Source organism: Anthonomus grandis, chromosome 14, assembly GCF_022605725.1.
Source record: "Anthonomus grandis grandis chromosome 14, icAntGran1.3, whole genome shotgun sequence".
Lineage (NCBI taxonomy): Eukaryota > Metazoa > Arthropoda > Insecta > Coleoptera > Curculionidae > Anthonomus > Anthonomus grandis.
In genome coordinates, this window is record NC_065559.1 from 22,991,790 (window position 1) to 23,007,465 (window position 15,676).

Below are 15,676 nucleotides of genomic sequence, written 5' to 3' on the forward strand. Positions count from 1 at the left end.
TCAAAAAAAACTAGAGAAAGACACCACAAGGCATAAAATTACACAATTTTTCGGACCAGTTCTGATCTCCATTCCGTGAAATGACATGACCAGGAAGTAGTAGTAGTAATAGTAGTAATAAGGGTGGGCTAGTGGTAGTAGTATTAAGTGTGGTAGTAGTAAGGTAGTGGGCTAGGCTAGCTCGGCAAGTAGGCCTAAATAGTCCCTTTTCACCAACCCCAGAATCACCCACCCCTACTCCCAATGCGCGGTTTTCACTGAGTCAATAGATTCTTGTTTAAACTATTGTGCCCAGTCAGGATTCCCACCAAGTCTCTGATACTCTGTCGGGTCTTTGTTAGCAGTCGCCTTGCTTTACAGCCGTCATGGTCTGGTATCATTTCCTTGGCCTGTCTACATCCTTCTATCCTTCTCCAATTCTTACTTGTTTTTTCCCAGGCCCAATTATTAAGTGCCTGGGAGACAAGGTTCGGGACTTATGAAGGGGTAAACGGAACCTTGTCTTGCCAGTTCATCGGCCCGCTCATTGCCCCCGACACCCTGGTGTCCTGCGACCCACCTCAGTCTCACTTCCCTGTGTACTGCAAGCCTTTCCAATGCGTCTCTGCATTTCTGGAGCGCTGAGCTGGCCCTGGGTTTCTGAATCGCCTTGAGGGCAACTTGACTATCGGAGTAGATGCAAATCTCCCCGTTACCTGCCAATGTTTCTCGTTTGTTTGCTACTTCGAGTATAGCAAACACCTCCGCTTGGAAAACTGTGGTGTGTTTCCCTAGCGGGAAGGATTTCCCTGTATTCGTTTCCATCCTGTACACTCGAGCTCCGTCCGAATTGGTGCTTTTCATCCATGATCCAACTGTGTACCTGGATGCCATTTGGCTCTTTAATTTGGTTTGCCGACCATTCTTCCCTTGTCGGGATTTTTCGACTTAAAACCTTAGTTTGCCACTTCCTGTAGTGCATCTGGATCTCAGAATTGGTAGGTTCTTACACATCCTGAGAGCAATCGTCATATGGCCTTGTCTCTCTTATGCGCCGCCATATCGTCCCTCTCAATCCAGACTGGGTGGTCCGGTAGCCCAAGAAGAATATTTCGTGGTGCCGCAGGTGTTGTTCTCATGGCTCCAGTAATTCCCATGCAGTATAAAGCCACTGTAGAACGTGGGGTTTTAGACCCCATCTTGTACATATTGTTCGCCGTAATTGCCATATTATTATTGTCTTATTTACTGCCTGCTGTACGTAAGTATTAAACGTGAGCCTGTGTCTAAAGTTACTCTCAAGTATCTGACCTGCTGCCTCAAAGTTAGGCGAGTCTGATACATAATGGGAGGTTTAAAGCCTATTAAATTCCGCCTCTTAGCTCGGTCTTTTCTGGGTTGACCGACAGCCCTGTTTCCCGACACATGATCCAGATGACCGGGAAACTTTCCTTGCTACAACTCAACAGCTTCGCGTGTAGTGTGACATGTACACCCTCCTGTGGGTACCACATATCTTCCGTATCCATACCATCGATTTAGGGCCATAAAAATTCAGTGAGTATGTTACAATAGCGTTTGCTTTTTACAGTAACCCTATTTTCTTGCTTGTCTTCGAAGAAATACCGTCCAAGACTCACACTTGTACAAAGTTCGGACCAAATAGTGACCTTTTCATGAATAATTCTTGGATTTTCTTCGCAATCCAACAGTTTTGTTTATTAACAAAGTCATTAAGGTGGAAGTATGCCTCATAGGTGGACCGAATTTTCTTCGAAAAATCGACATCCATTTGTGGTTTTGGCAATACCCAAGAAGAAAATATACAGCGTCTCGCATGGTCCAATGGCTTTAATTCTTAAGTCAATTGAATCTTCTAACATGGAATAGTACTATTTGAAATGTGCAACTGCTGTGCATAATGACTGATAGATGTTCCTGGATTCTCGCCAACACTTTCACGAACTGCGGCAATGTTTTCAATACACCTTATAGTAGAATGACGCACTGATGTTTTTACGTCCACGACAGAACCATTTTGCTCAAATTTGTCACGTCGACTTAGAGCGATCGTGTGATTTGGCGCATTGTGTCGACCAATAATGCCACGCAATTCATTCTTCATACTTGTAGCGTGTTTTAATAATAATTATTCATTCAAGTCATTCGCTGTTCGACCGTATGTCGTTCCATGGCTATAATCGCAAATTGTTTACATATTTTTTTTTTGGCCTGTTAAGATTGAAAAAATGCCGCGCAATTCCAAAAGTGCCTTCCTATTGCGTGTTGTTTTTTTATTAAAAATTCGTAGTTTATCGTCTCCCCACAGATACTGTCGTATTTTTTAATAAGTTCTGTAGCTTTTAAATAGTGCATGAAGGACGTCAGGTTGTCCAAGTCCAAAAATCCAAATAAAGGGTGTTTTAATAAGAACGCAAAATTTGAATTGCGCGCTATGTTTGACAGTCACAATATCACTTCATTATGACGTGGCAGATCGAAAGTCGACAGATGGGAATTAGTAAACGGTAGAACAACACGTCCCGATTGTCAAAAATTATTATCAACATGTTGAAAGTTTAATTGCCACTATTCGTAAATTGCGACCGTCATGTTCGATCGAAATAATGTTCCAAATTCATCTATTGTGAAAAGAATAATCAACAAATTCGAAAGGACTGGTTCGGTTAGTGATGTGGAATATACGATACGAGCTCGTAGAGTCTCGTTGTTCAGAACAAAACATTATAGTAGTTCGTTATCGAACAGAAGTATGCGAAAAAACAAAGTCTCGATCTCAAAAGTACTTTACTTACTCGAGACTTTTCGCATATTTAAATAAAATGGACGAAATTTTTCAAATCGAACACAAGAACGCAGAACACGAAGACATTTCAACAACCACCCTTTGGGGAATCCTCACTAAAGATTTGCAGCTGCATGCCTACAAAATCCAATTGACTTTACTATTTCTGCCAGCAGACCATAAATCGCGAAGTGAATTCACCAAATGAATCCTTGAACAACCTGCGAATTTTCGTTCATAAACAAAACTGTAGCATTTGGAGCTTAGAAAATTTACGAATAATTCATCAGAAAGCAAAACATTTACAACGTGTCATTGTATGGTGTGCATTATGGTTTAGCGGCTTTTCTGGATCGTTTTTCATTGAACACGAAAAAGGTAATACAGTAACGGTGATTGACGAATCTTATCGTGCTATGATAACAGTTTCTTGTGCCTCATTTGGAAGCCATTGATCTTGACAACATGTGGGTGCAGCAGGACGATGCCATATGTCATATCTCCCGTGAAACATTGACGATCTTGCACACGTTTGCTTCTGGTCATGTCACTTCCCGGTCTTGGGATTTAACGCCTTTAGACTTTTGGCTGTAGGGTTATCTGAAGTCACAAGTTTATACCAATAAGTCTGCAACCATCGAAGCATTGAAAGCGGAAATTAGATGATGTATCAATAAAACACCACCAAATGCATACAATATCGTTACTGAAAAGTTCATCAAAAAGGTACGCATATGCCAGCAAAGACTTGGCGGCCAGTTAAAAGATATTTTCTTTTATACATAATTCCCAAATGTAAATTTTCTAAATCAATAAATATTTCAGTACTTTGCTATAGAAAATCATGCTATAGAAAATCATGCAAACACGTAGGATTCTTAATTTACTGCGCCATGTTAAATATTGTTCATGAGTTCGGAAACATAAATAATTGATGTTGACTCAACGAGCTCAGATGGGAAAGTGGCCTTTATCACAGAATACAAATATATAGCCTTTATTCTCTGGCCTGTGTCAATTATCTTTTACATCGACAGTTCGAATGTCTAAAGCTTAACCTACATTATGTTGCTAGGTTGCGATGAGTTTTCGTTATGTGACCTTACTACTCCTGTGAAACACCTTAACTTCTTCTACTTCCCATATGACGAGTGACGGAGTATTTCCTCTTTTATGTATTAAAATTTGGATATACATCGTACCCCGGTTAATTATTCCATCCAGCCAACGGGGAAATCTGCAATTTGAAAATACCAATGCTTAATGCAGGTGCTGAAAAGCAAGGAAAATCGAATCAATATTATATTTTCATTAAATGCTGTTGCGGTAATAACAGTATCCCGTTTTTTAATATGTCGGGCCGTTGTTGTTTATATTAGGCAGTTTTCGACGATGCATATGTTTTGACGCTTAACATAGACATAAACGTTATCTTACGTGTTGTCGAAATAGGTGACACATTTACCGCTAACCTGACGATAGCAATAAATTCGTTTTCATTGTGGTTTTTACTCCTTACATTTTTTAACCTCATTTGTATTGGATATTAAACAAACTATAGATATTTTATTAATATTAGGTCTACAATATTGTATCTAATTTAAATAGATAGCCTTATTTAAAAATGGGAAAGTACCTAGAGTTACAATATGATTGAGGATTTTGCAGCTCTAGAATCAGACCACAATTATTGTGTATGATGTTTTATTTTGCTGGATCAATATAAGGATTATTTGCTAGGATGTCCATTAGAAGTATTTGGTTATTTTATTATTAAATCTGACCCTACTTCTCTTGAATTTTGTCAAGACACTGGAATTTAGTTTTGTGTTGAGGAAAAATAAAAAAAACAAATGTCTTTTTACTGTTCCAGACAAAAGGAGACTAAATAAACTTGCATTATTAATTATTACTATTTGACAATAATGTGAACAACATTAAGGCGCATGCGATTCGCTATGTTTATGGTTATGTCTATCGTCCGTAAGATAGCGGGGGATATCGGTAGGGAAATACGATAAATGACACTTCAAAGTTCAAATGTCATACATGTGGTTACCGGTGATACTGTCTATTAGAATCAAACACTTGATTGAATCTGAAGGTAAGAAGTTTGAAATGAATGATGTTCACTTATTGATTCCTATGTTGATGCACTCATCGGCACAGTCGATTTCTGGTTGCCGATCAATTGACAGTATTGACACGTGTAGCGTATGATCTGGTGCAGTTAGATTTGCTGGCTTGCGTGTTCTCGTTATTTTTAATTACCTTTTCTTATAGAATACTGGAATACTCTAATAAAAGCTTGTTTATAAGCATTCATCTTCTTTTTTGAAAATATTATTAGCGCTGTTGTCACTGTTGCTCTCTCCCGCTAATGTTTTACTAGGCACATACTATATTATGATATTATTACACATTTCAGATTCAGCAGGGTATTTTGGACAGAGCATAACCATAAAACATATAATTCCTTTAATTTATTTAAAATACTTATATTGTTTAAGCAAATCTATAGACTAATTATGTTTTAATTTTAGATATCTATGGCAGTTTGTTCAATTTTGTACCAATTAGCAACAAGGCAGGATCAGCAAGAAAAATTGTACCAGGAACTAAAGAGAGTATTACCAAGTAAAGAGGAGCCACTAACTGCCGAAAAACTTAACGAAATGGTTTTCCTTAAAGCATTTGTAAAAGAAGTTTTCAGGTAAAATTTATAAAAACGGAACGAAAGGATTCTTATTTTCAGCGTGAACACGATGTCTCAGTTTATGTGGCTCACATCCTCAAAACCCTGTTCTATTTGGCTTTAGTACCAAGTTCAATATATATCGAACATCTATCTTTTGTGACATGAGTTCAAATTTCTCTTCCTTTAATATAATCGCGGATTAACTTTAGTCGAACCAGAGTGATTAGAATCAAAGTGTAGGTATTGGCCAGTATGCGTGGGTTTTCGATACACAGACGTTCTTATAGTGTAGGGAATCTTATAGTGTAGGAATCATCAGGTCTCTGTAAAACCGAGCTGTAACCATCTGCAATAACGACGCAGACTTTAAGGCGGAAGTAGCACTTCTTACTAAAGGTCTGCAGCAGAACGGTTATCCCAAAAAACTTATCCAGAAAAATATCCAGAGGTAGATGGCGAAGGAAACCAGAACCAAGCAAGAGGATGAATCAATTGGGCTTCTCACAATCCCCTATATAAAAGGTACATCCGAGAAAATCCGACGAATTGCTAAGAAGTTTAATCTAAAAACCGCCTTTAGATCTGGCAATACAATAAGAAGTTCTGTTCCCCCATCTACCAGATCCCTTGTGAGTGTGGGGACTCGTATGTTGGCGAAACCAAAAGACCGTTGGCAGTTAGGACCAAGGAACATCGCAAATGGACGATCACTGGAGAAGTAGCCAGATCAGGCATCGCTGAACTTGCTTGGACAAACGGCCATAACATTCACTGATCTGAAACAAAAATCCTAAGGAAGGAATCACACTGGCGAAAAAGGAAATTTCTGGAAGCTGTCTATATAACGCAAAACCAGAGCGTCTTCAGCCAATCCAGTGTGGATGTTCCCAACGTATGGAGACCTCTTCTAGCAGACGCTCTCTTCACGCATCATCAGAATTCACGCCTCATTGATCCCATCAATCATATGTAAGCCTGCAGAATAGGAAATTGCTTTAGTTTACACTTGATAACGGTCGGAGAACGTCGTGTTGTACGAAAACAAAGACAATGTCGGTAAGACAATGTCAAAGGGTAGTTAAATACTAGCAAGTTAATGTTTTATAACTTTGGTACATAGATTTTTGAATTCAGGGGTTGTACTTTTAATAAGAAACTGTCTTATAATTTTTAAAACAATTATTTATTTTTAAATGAAAGAGTAAACAACGAACACTGACTAGTATTCACAGATTTTTTCATAATATAGTGTTGTTAATTGAGGTTTATTTTGTGTTTTACTATGTGTTATTATTATTATATTTCTTTACATCCTTTAGTTTATTTGAGAACCAATTTGCCGGTTAAAGGTTCTTTCAACTGTACTTTAAATAAACACATTAACTGGATCGCGTTCTCCATACTGATAAGCTGCCGTTAGCATATGTGCCACTCTATTAAAGACTTTCAACATCAGCCAATTTTTATTAAAAGCAAAAATCTAATAAAAAGCGGTTACATTGTTGTTTACTAATTCAAATCTTTAAATGTTCGAAGTTTTGCACTTAAAGCAGTTTACCAGTAATTTGTCTCCTTCACTTTTATTACTCAAAGATGCAAGTCATGTAAAGAATATGTCTTCTTGCAGCCTCAGATAATTCTCCAGGTAATTAAAGGTACAAATAAACTGAATGATGTTGAACTAAGTTACTACCCTGGGATGCATCACTCTAGTAATATGTCGATTTAAAATCGTTATATTCGACATATCGAAGTCTTTTTATCAAATAAGCGATGAAAAATATTACAAGATTGGAATGGAAACCAACTAATGCCGACTTTCAATCTAACAACCTGCAATCAGTCGGTTAAATGCCTTTGAAAACTACCTCTGCCTTTTGGTCAGTTGAGTTCAAATTCCAGTATGATTCTTTCACCTCCTTACCAGAACTTGATTTTTAAGATATATCCGAATCCGGATAAAACAAAACCTGAAAAAATTCATGATGGCTAAATATTCTGGGACATCCTGTTAATAATTCTAATTATAGTTTATATACATTATATTATCATTAATAATTAAACAGTAAACGCGAACATGACTTTTATAATAAACCGATTATTTTAGAATGTATTCCACTGTTATTGGAAATGGAAGGACCCTTCAAGAGGATATGATTTTGCTCGGGTATAGAGTTCCAAAAGGGGTGAGTAACATTAAAATCAAAAAGATTACTATAAATAAAATTTAGATTGTAAATTACATCATAATTCATAATTTGCCTAATAGTCATAATAGGGGAACCCCGGACCAGTGTCCAGCAAATAGGCGTAAAAGTCTCTTTCCGCTAGCCTGAGTTTCCTTGACACTATCGACCTTATTGTTGTTCCTTATTTATTATCAACTTCTGCTCTTTCACTTTTCTCGCGTTAGATAGAGGTAGATAGTTGGATTGGATCAACTTCAAAACTGACTAAAATGTTACCAAAAATAACTACTAACCTTCAATTGCGGACGAAATATTACAAAAATTTACATTTTTCTATTCGGGGAAGAGCTGCTTGGACTGTCGTAGTTTGTTTTAGCAGGAGAGGAGTAGCAGGACTCCAATGGGAATACATTATTAAACAAGAGGGTAAACAGATGGCTTCAGAATGAACAATATAGCTGGTGCAACATTCTGTAGTGGAACTCCATATACCAGCATGTACTGTAACTATACCAGACAACTATTGTGCTTAAAAAGACAAAAAATTCGGCTTGTTTTACCAGACACTGGCATTTAAGAAGTCATCTCCACACCAACAATATTGCGGACCATAGATATTGCGGACAACCCCCCAACATTCTCTTCCCAATGACAATGGTATTGTCATTGGGAAGGAGTGTTATCAGGAGTGTTCAGCACTCATACACTCTAGGTTCAAATATCTGGGTAACACCTACAGTTTACCCAGAGACATGAAGTCTTCCAAACCAGAGTGCCTCATTGGTTTTTCCACCACTATATTCTAACCTTATCTACACTCACGTTTCCTTCTGAACAGGTAACTTTACCTACTTATCATAATTAGTAGCAATGATCCTCAGTGATTCCGCAGTAGTCTCTTGCGATTTGTCAAAAGCATTTAATTCTGCTACTCATGAGGTTCTGTTGTGAAACCTGTAACTCTATGGCTTTAGGGGGGGCATAGCGCGAGCTTGGTTTGCTTCCTAATTATAAATAAAAGAGCGGCGTCAGCGTGTGTTTTTGGTTCTCTTTATTCTGTTTGTCTTTGTTGAGGATAAGCCTAAGTAAATTGGGGATCTGTCTTAGGTCCAGTGCTTTTTCTTCTGTATGTTAATGATCTAGCAAACCTAGATATCAGGGGAAATTTACTGTATTTGTTGAAGACATTATAACGATTTTGTGGCACATCTTAGACACAGCAAGTCTCTACATTGCAGCATTAGATTTACAGCATTTAAAGATCTGGTTTGATTTGAATCTCCGTTGTTAAATGCAGACAAAATTAAAGTTATGGGCTTTAAAGGCTCCCTGGAGAGACTCTTGGCTGAATTAACATCAAGCGAGACAGCACCAGCAGGTTCCTTGGATTGACCATAGATAAAAACCTTGCTTTTGGAGAGCATATTGTTGGTCTTGCGACCAACGAAAAAGCGATAAAGCGATATCTTCAGGCTGTTTTGCGGTAAGGTTAACAACTGAGGAAGTTGGTGCATTGGTTGGGAAATCTGTTTCTTTTGCTTTGATTGAGTCGCGTATTAGGAATGCTATCCGTTTCTGGAGAAATACTAGCCACTGTCTTATGCAGTCGATTTTATTTATGCAAAAACGGGCTCTCCGGTACATTTTCAGGGCAAAACCCGGAGAGTTTTGTAGACCTCTGTTCACTAAAGAGAGTGTTCTTGCCATCACGAATATCTATATACTGGAAGTGGCTAGCATCTCAAACAAACAACGTCATAAATTCATGGTACGTGACACATCAAGTAAACAACTTGTATCGACCTATTCCTACATCTATATTGACGCAGAAATCTGTCATCTATGAAGGCATAAAGGTCACTTACCACGCAACATTAAAGAGGCAACGTCAATAAATATTGAATATATTTAGAACGACTGCGTATAATTTTTGTGGGGAAGGCATATTATTCTTTATTGGAATTTTATGAAGATTAATTTTAATTACATGTTATCATGTGTATATTATATTTGGAGAGTGCTGTTTGTTTTATTATTTATAGGTAAAGTAAGTACTTTTAATAGTTATATGAACAAGAATTTATTATTTTAAACAAATAAAGCACATCCTGACTTTGACTTTAATATAGGACTTATGGACTAATAACAATTGGTACCTATAGCATCAACTTACGACATCTAAACTCGTAGTAAAGTAGAAACATACTACAACTACGTTTCAAAGTATAAGGGTATTTAAAGACCTTTACTAAATCGCCAAGAGTATACAGACATAGATCTGTCTTGGAGTATTAAGTGGAATTATGGATCTGCAAAAGTTCAGAAAGAGAGAGAAAAAATCGTCTTGGAGTTTTAGGAATAGAAATAATTCGTTAGCACCTCCTCATTTAGCTAACTATAACTCAACTACGTACTTGCAATTAATAACCAAGGGTCTGGAGAGAGAGCACCCATCTTGGGACATTAGGGATTATGGACCTGAACTTAATCACTAAATGACTTTGGTATTAAATGTAATGGGGATAAATCCGTGAACAATTTCTTACCTCGACCGCGACTACGACTCGATTGTGTATCCTGCATCTCCTGGTCACCAAGTGAGAGAGGCCCATCTTAGAGTTTAAGGGATATTAAGAAATAGGGATCGTTTGTGAACAACGTTTTATGACCGCAAATCAACTTACACACGGCGACAACAACTCAACTCGACCATATGCATATAAGCAACTTAATACTGGTAACATCGCGACAAAAGTGAAGCCAAGAAAGCGAGACAGGTTTATTAGAGGACCAAGCTATAACGCATAAGTCTATTTCATAGTAGAATTTGGCGATCTGCGCATGATTAAAAATTCCTACTGTTGATTGGCCAAAGCTTGAACGATATAAGGTTTGTTCCAAGCGACCAGATATGCATAATTTTTTATTAACTTTTTTTTTAAGGTTATTTAAAACCTTTTAAAACAGAATAGCTGGTAGATCGATACCTTTGAAGCACCTACTGCGCAAGTCAGTTGTACAAGTTACAAACGGTTCCTTGTATGTATCGAAATATCAGAAACCAATTTCTGAACGGTCGCTTGGATCGCATTCAGGATCGTTCAGCGCAAATGCGTGACAGTACGATGACCGGTTTTCTGGTCGCTTGGAACGAACCTATTTAATCCTCGTTTTGGAATGATGGAGGAAGGATATGACTAGCCAATAGGAAAGCTCGATATCACTCATGCGCATCGGAGAGTTTTTCACTACGAGATCCCTAGTATATGCCAAATTAACATTGGTTTTGTTCGCGGTGACAGTTCTGAACACATCCCTGATCAGTCAGGAACTCTTCATCCTTTAAGGATATGCGCATGCGTGAATCATTACTGGTTCGGAATTTATTTCAACCGCGAACGATTCACGACTGTCTTGTTGTTCCGTTCAATTGATGGCTCTGCTACGAGGCAATTTGCCAGCACGATTTGGAGATTCGGGAAAACCGTCGGGTATGTACCCTGTTCCCCGAATCGACACTTTCACTATATTAAATTATCAATCACAATCGAAACTTTTCAATGCACGATGTCGCCTCCCCCACGATGCATCATCCGGCCTGGTTAGCGGCGTGAATAGGATCGGCTACCACCGGCAAGGGGTTGGAAAAGGGATTTAAAGGATAGGAAGGACGAACAACCACGTATTGATGGGATGAAAGATAACGCGGAAGTGGGATAGAAACTTTCACAAAGTTTAATTCTGAAAAGCACGTTGTACTAACGACAAGGGCTAGGAAAGGGTCAAGGAAAGGAATCCGTAGGATAGGAAAGGACGAGAACAACCACGTGTTGACTGGGTGAAGGATGACGCGGAAGTGATTCACAACTGTCAACATCTAAATTTGTTTGGGTTAGTATAGGTTATGTTTTTCGATTCTTTCGTTTAGAAATGACTTTTTTTTTAAAACAGTAAGGATTTAAAGTAGAGAAATGGCTAAGAAATACTGTAATAAATTTTAATGGAGTTATTTTTTCTTCTCCTTTCTGTTCTTTATATTATAGGTATGCAGAAAATCCGTCTGATGAATGAACCGTCTGCCAGTTCATTCATCAGTGCTGAGCTTATTCGAAAATGTTGAAAATACGGTTATCATCAGATTATGGGACAATCAAAATATCCAACATTTTTGGGAACATCGGTAAATTCTAAGAGGTTCTCCAAGTCCTCATCACTGGAACTCAAATGATCAGACATGATAATTTTATCATGGACGACTAATCTAAAACAAAATCGATTTAATTAAACAGGAATTGCTATTTAAGTAACAAACTTCCCATAAAACTAATAAAAAAACAGTAGGACAAGCAATTATTATTTATAATAGTAACTATTATTGGTTTTAAATTTAAAAATAAAATAAAATAAGCTCCACTTGTAAGAAAATAAACACAAAATCAGTAAATAGTCGACATACCTTAAATATGTCATTAAAAATCTACTGCGCAAGTCCAGAACTCAAAATTCCAATGAGAGTTCAAGGATCGATAGAATGAGTTACAGATTGATCCTGAACAAGTAACAAAACATCCTCGAACAAGCGATTTCGAACAAGAAGTTCAGAAATGGTCACCACGAACGCTCTTTTTAACAATGCGCATGCGAAGTAATTCTAAACTTGTTTAGGACTGTCACCGCGAACAAAGCTATTATGTTTGATATTGCTTTCTCTCTGTCTTGGCTTCAAAATTTGCTCACAGTTGTAATGGGATGTTATCAGTATTAGTATCACTAGAGTAGTAGTACTATCAGTAGAGTTTAGAGGTATATGGTAAAAACTAAACTCGACCGTTTTTTTTTACTTAGTACTTTTGCACACTTACACTTAACATAGATTTTATCAGAGAGGATGAGTGAAACAGCTAAGAGCCCAGGAGTTTAATGTAAATATATGCGTTAGGCTTAGGCTGTTAGTTTTGAAGTTTTTACTTATAGGTTGTTACTTACTCATAGAGGTAACTCTGGAAGTCAAGAAAGAACTGATTAGGAGTTGACAAGTTTTGTTTTAAATGTAACTATTTTTGTCATTTATCAAAACATTTTCTTATTATAATCGTATGTACTGCGTAAAACACGTCGTTGATGAAAAATATGAGCAACAGATCAATGAAATTTGTAGTTAAATTAAAAACAAAACACGTGCTATAGTGCTATAATTTGTTAAAAGATATCTATGGTGATAATTCTCTGTCTCATTTAAATTGTATACCTGGTTTCCGAAGGCCAAGAGAAATGACCATCGTCTAGGACCGTCGTATGATTGCTGAGTCTGTAAATGTGGATGAAGAAATTGTCAAAGAACATGGAGAAAGTCTGTGTCAAGCTAATCCCAAAAAATATATTATTTGACCAAAAGCTAGTCCGTCAACAGATCTGCTTACATTTGTTTAAGAGAATAAATGGAGAGCCTGAGTTAATGGAAAATATCATCACTTGTTCTGAAACCTGGATATTCTAATACGGGTTTTAAATTTAGCGATGCACTGGAAACCTACACAATGCACCTGCCCGTAACGCGCTGTCTGTGGAGCATTATTTAGCCTTTCGAGGCTTTCCTGTGTACGAACATGTGCCGCCTTTACCTGATTTACCACCTTATTCCCAAAAGTTTGTTTGAAAAGATCCCAGTTTGGAGTAGATGGAAAAGGTGGAAAGACTTCCAGCGTTGCTTTGATCAACAACGAATGGAACGGTGTGAATTGAATGGAACGTTGTGAACGAGGAGATATGTATGTTAAAAGGGAGCATTCTATTGGAAAATCATTATTAAAATCCAACTTTATTTTCATAATAGGATCGTTATTAATTAGCCAGAGTTCACAAAGAAACTTCAGATTGTGCTATTTAATAAATATAATAAGTTCATATCTTTAAAAGAGTCTTTGGCGTTAGCTGAAACCATTATCGCTTTAATAAAATAAATTTTACGTGTTAGGACAACTAATATATAATAGTTCTCCAAAAAGATTTCCACAATTTGTACATATTATATTGGCCTTTAACTATTAGATTTAAAATGAAATCAAAACTAAAACAAACAAAATGTTAATATACATGTTATAAAAAAAACTGTCTAACGCTGTCAAATCAATAATTTTCAGGTTCAAGTGGTTTTCCCAACGTTAGTTACTGGTTGCATGTCGGAATATGTTTCTGAAGCAGATAAATTTATGCCAGAAAGGTGGCTGAAATCGAGAAGTACCGACAATAAAATTCATCCCTTTTCTTCTTTACCTTACGGTTATGGGGCCAGGATGTGTTTAGGCAGGCGCTTTGCCGATTTAGAAATGCAGGTATTATTAGCAAAAGTAAGTACTTATTGTATCTTCTAATATTGCCTTATATTTATTTGCATCATTTTCATTTGCAGTTAATTAGATCTTACAAATTAGAGTACCTACATCCACCGTTAGAATATAAAGTGACTTTTATGTATGCTCCTGATGGCGAGCTTAAATTTAAGATGACCGAAAGACCAGAGTAAAGCTACACAAGAATACATTTATATAAATTATAACCGATTATCTTATAACTATTTGTAAATATGTATATGCAATTATGAGTTACAAAGTTTTTGTGATGTTAACAACAATCAAATTCTATTATAAACTAAAATGTTACCTTAAATAAACGACTTTTGTCCCTGTTATTATCATTAATAAAATTTGGATGGTTTATTGAATTGATGGAAGTCCCTCAGATCAAGGTCTACCTAATATTGTTTTTTGCTTTTACTATACATTAATGATTTGTTAAAACGAGAGCAAAATTTAGCTTATTTGTGGATGACATTACAATAACTGTATCAGATGGGCTATGAAAGAGTACCATGGTCCAAATAAAGGCAATGCATGAAAATCTTGAGGAGTGGTTTTGTTCAAATTACTTTTCAATAAAAGCAAGATAAATGAAATCACATAAGTCTTCACACTTATGAATACTGATGGGGTGAATGAAACCACATGTGTCAAATCAATTCTGCTCTATATGTTCTTCGTTCTTTATCTGGTTTTGCCTCAACAGATACACTGAGAATGGCATTTTTTCAACTTTTCATGCCATTTCCTCATATGTCCTGATAGCATAGGGACATGGACTTCATGCTGACAAGGTTCTCAAGTTAGAGAGATAGGCAATGCTGAGTGTGAAGGATCTATGTATCAGTGTGACAGGAGTTTTTTTTGTCGGTAAAGATGAACTTCTTTATGAACACCAGTAATTCTTGAACCCCCGGTAGTATGGAACCCCGTGCCCGGTTACCCACTAAAACTTCCACGCTGGATAGCACCTGGGATTATCTGCACTACTGTCTGCTCTGTTACAGTCCTATTGTCCCAGATTTACTCCCACGTGTTCAATTCTGGTGCTTCTAGGAAGTCCAGTATTTTGCTCAGTGGTGTAGTTCTTATCATCTCTGGTGAAGGTTTGGCTTTGCCTAGGATTATAGCCTTGATCTGGTTGAATGCTTTACAGAAGCATAGAATGTGAGAACGGTTTCTTCCGCTTCCTCACAACCTCTGCATAGCGGTATATCTACTTTCTCGAGTTTATGTAGGTGTTTCCTGCAGAGTGCATGGCCTGTGAGCAGCTCTGCTATCTTTCGCAGTTGTTGCCTGAAGTGGCTCAGTATGTTTCCAGCCTTCCTGAAGGGCGAGCTATACAAAAGTTATTTGGAAAGTTGTAGCTTTGGCAGTTGTTTCCAGTAGTTTTTATGCTTAAGTTCCAACGAGTGTTTGACATATCTTTTCCCGGTTTTATCGCTAGCATAGCATGTTGATACTGAGCCTATCAGTCTGTTGCTGGCGCCCGTCATTACACATTGGATTACCCTTCTTGCAGTGCCATGGTTGCTCAGGTTCAACGTGAATTTCCCGCCCTTTTGTCCATCCTCCAGTACGCACACTGCTACCCCGATCTTGGATCGTATGGCCACCGTGTACCATACTGAGTAGCCTCCTTGCCTAA

At 37.4% G+C, this 15,676-nt stretch overlaps 1 protein-coding gene across 1 annotated transcript in view; it reads left to right on the forward strand.

Moving 5' to 3' along the window:
* Positions 1–14,393, forward strand: part of LOC126744522 (probable cytochrome P450 301a1, mitochondrial) — a 30,621-nt gene extending 16,228 nt beyond the window's left edge. Inside the window, exons 8-11 of the mRNA XM_050451960.1 lie at positions 5,329–5,498; positions 7,591–7,669; positions 13,813–14,019; positions 14,082–14,393. Of these exons, the coding sequence (XP_050307917.1) occupies positions 5,329–5,498; positions 7,591–7,669; positions 13,813–14,019; positions 14,082–14,195 (570 nt within the window). The 3' untranslated portion in view covers positions 14,196–14,393. The remainder of the gene's footprint in view (positions 1–5,328; positions 5,499–7,590; positions 7,670–13,812; positions 14,020–14,081) is intronic.
* The last annotated feature ends 1,283 nt before the right edge of the window (positions 14,394–15,676 follow it).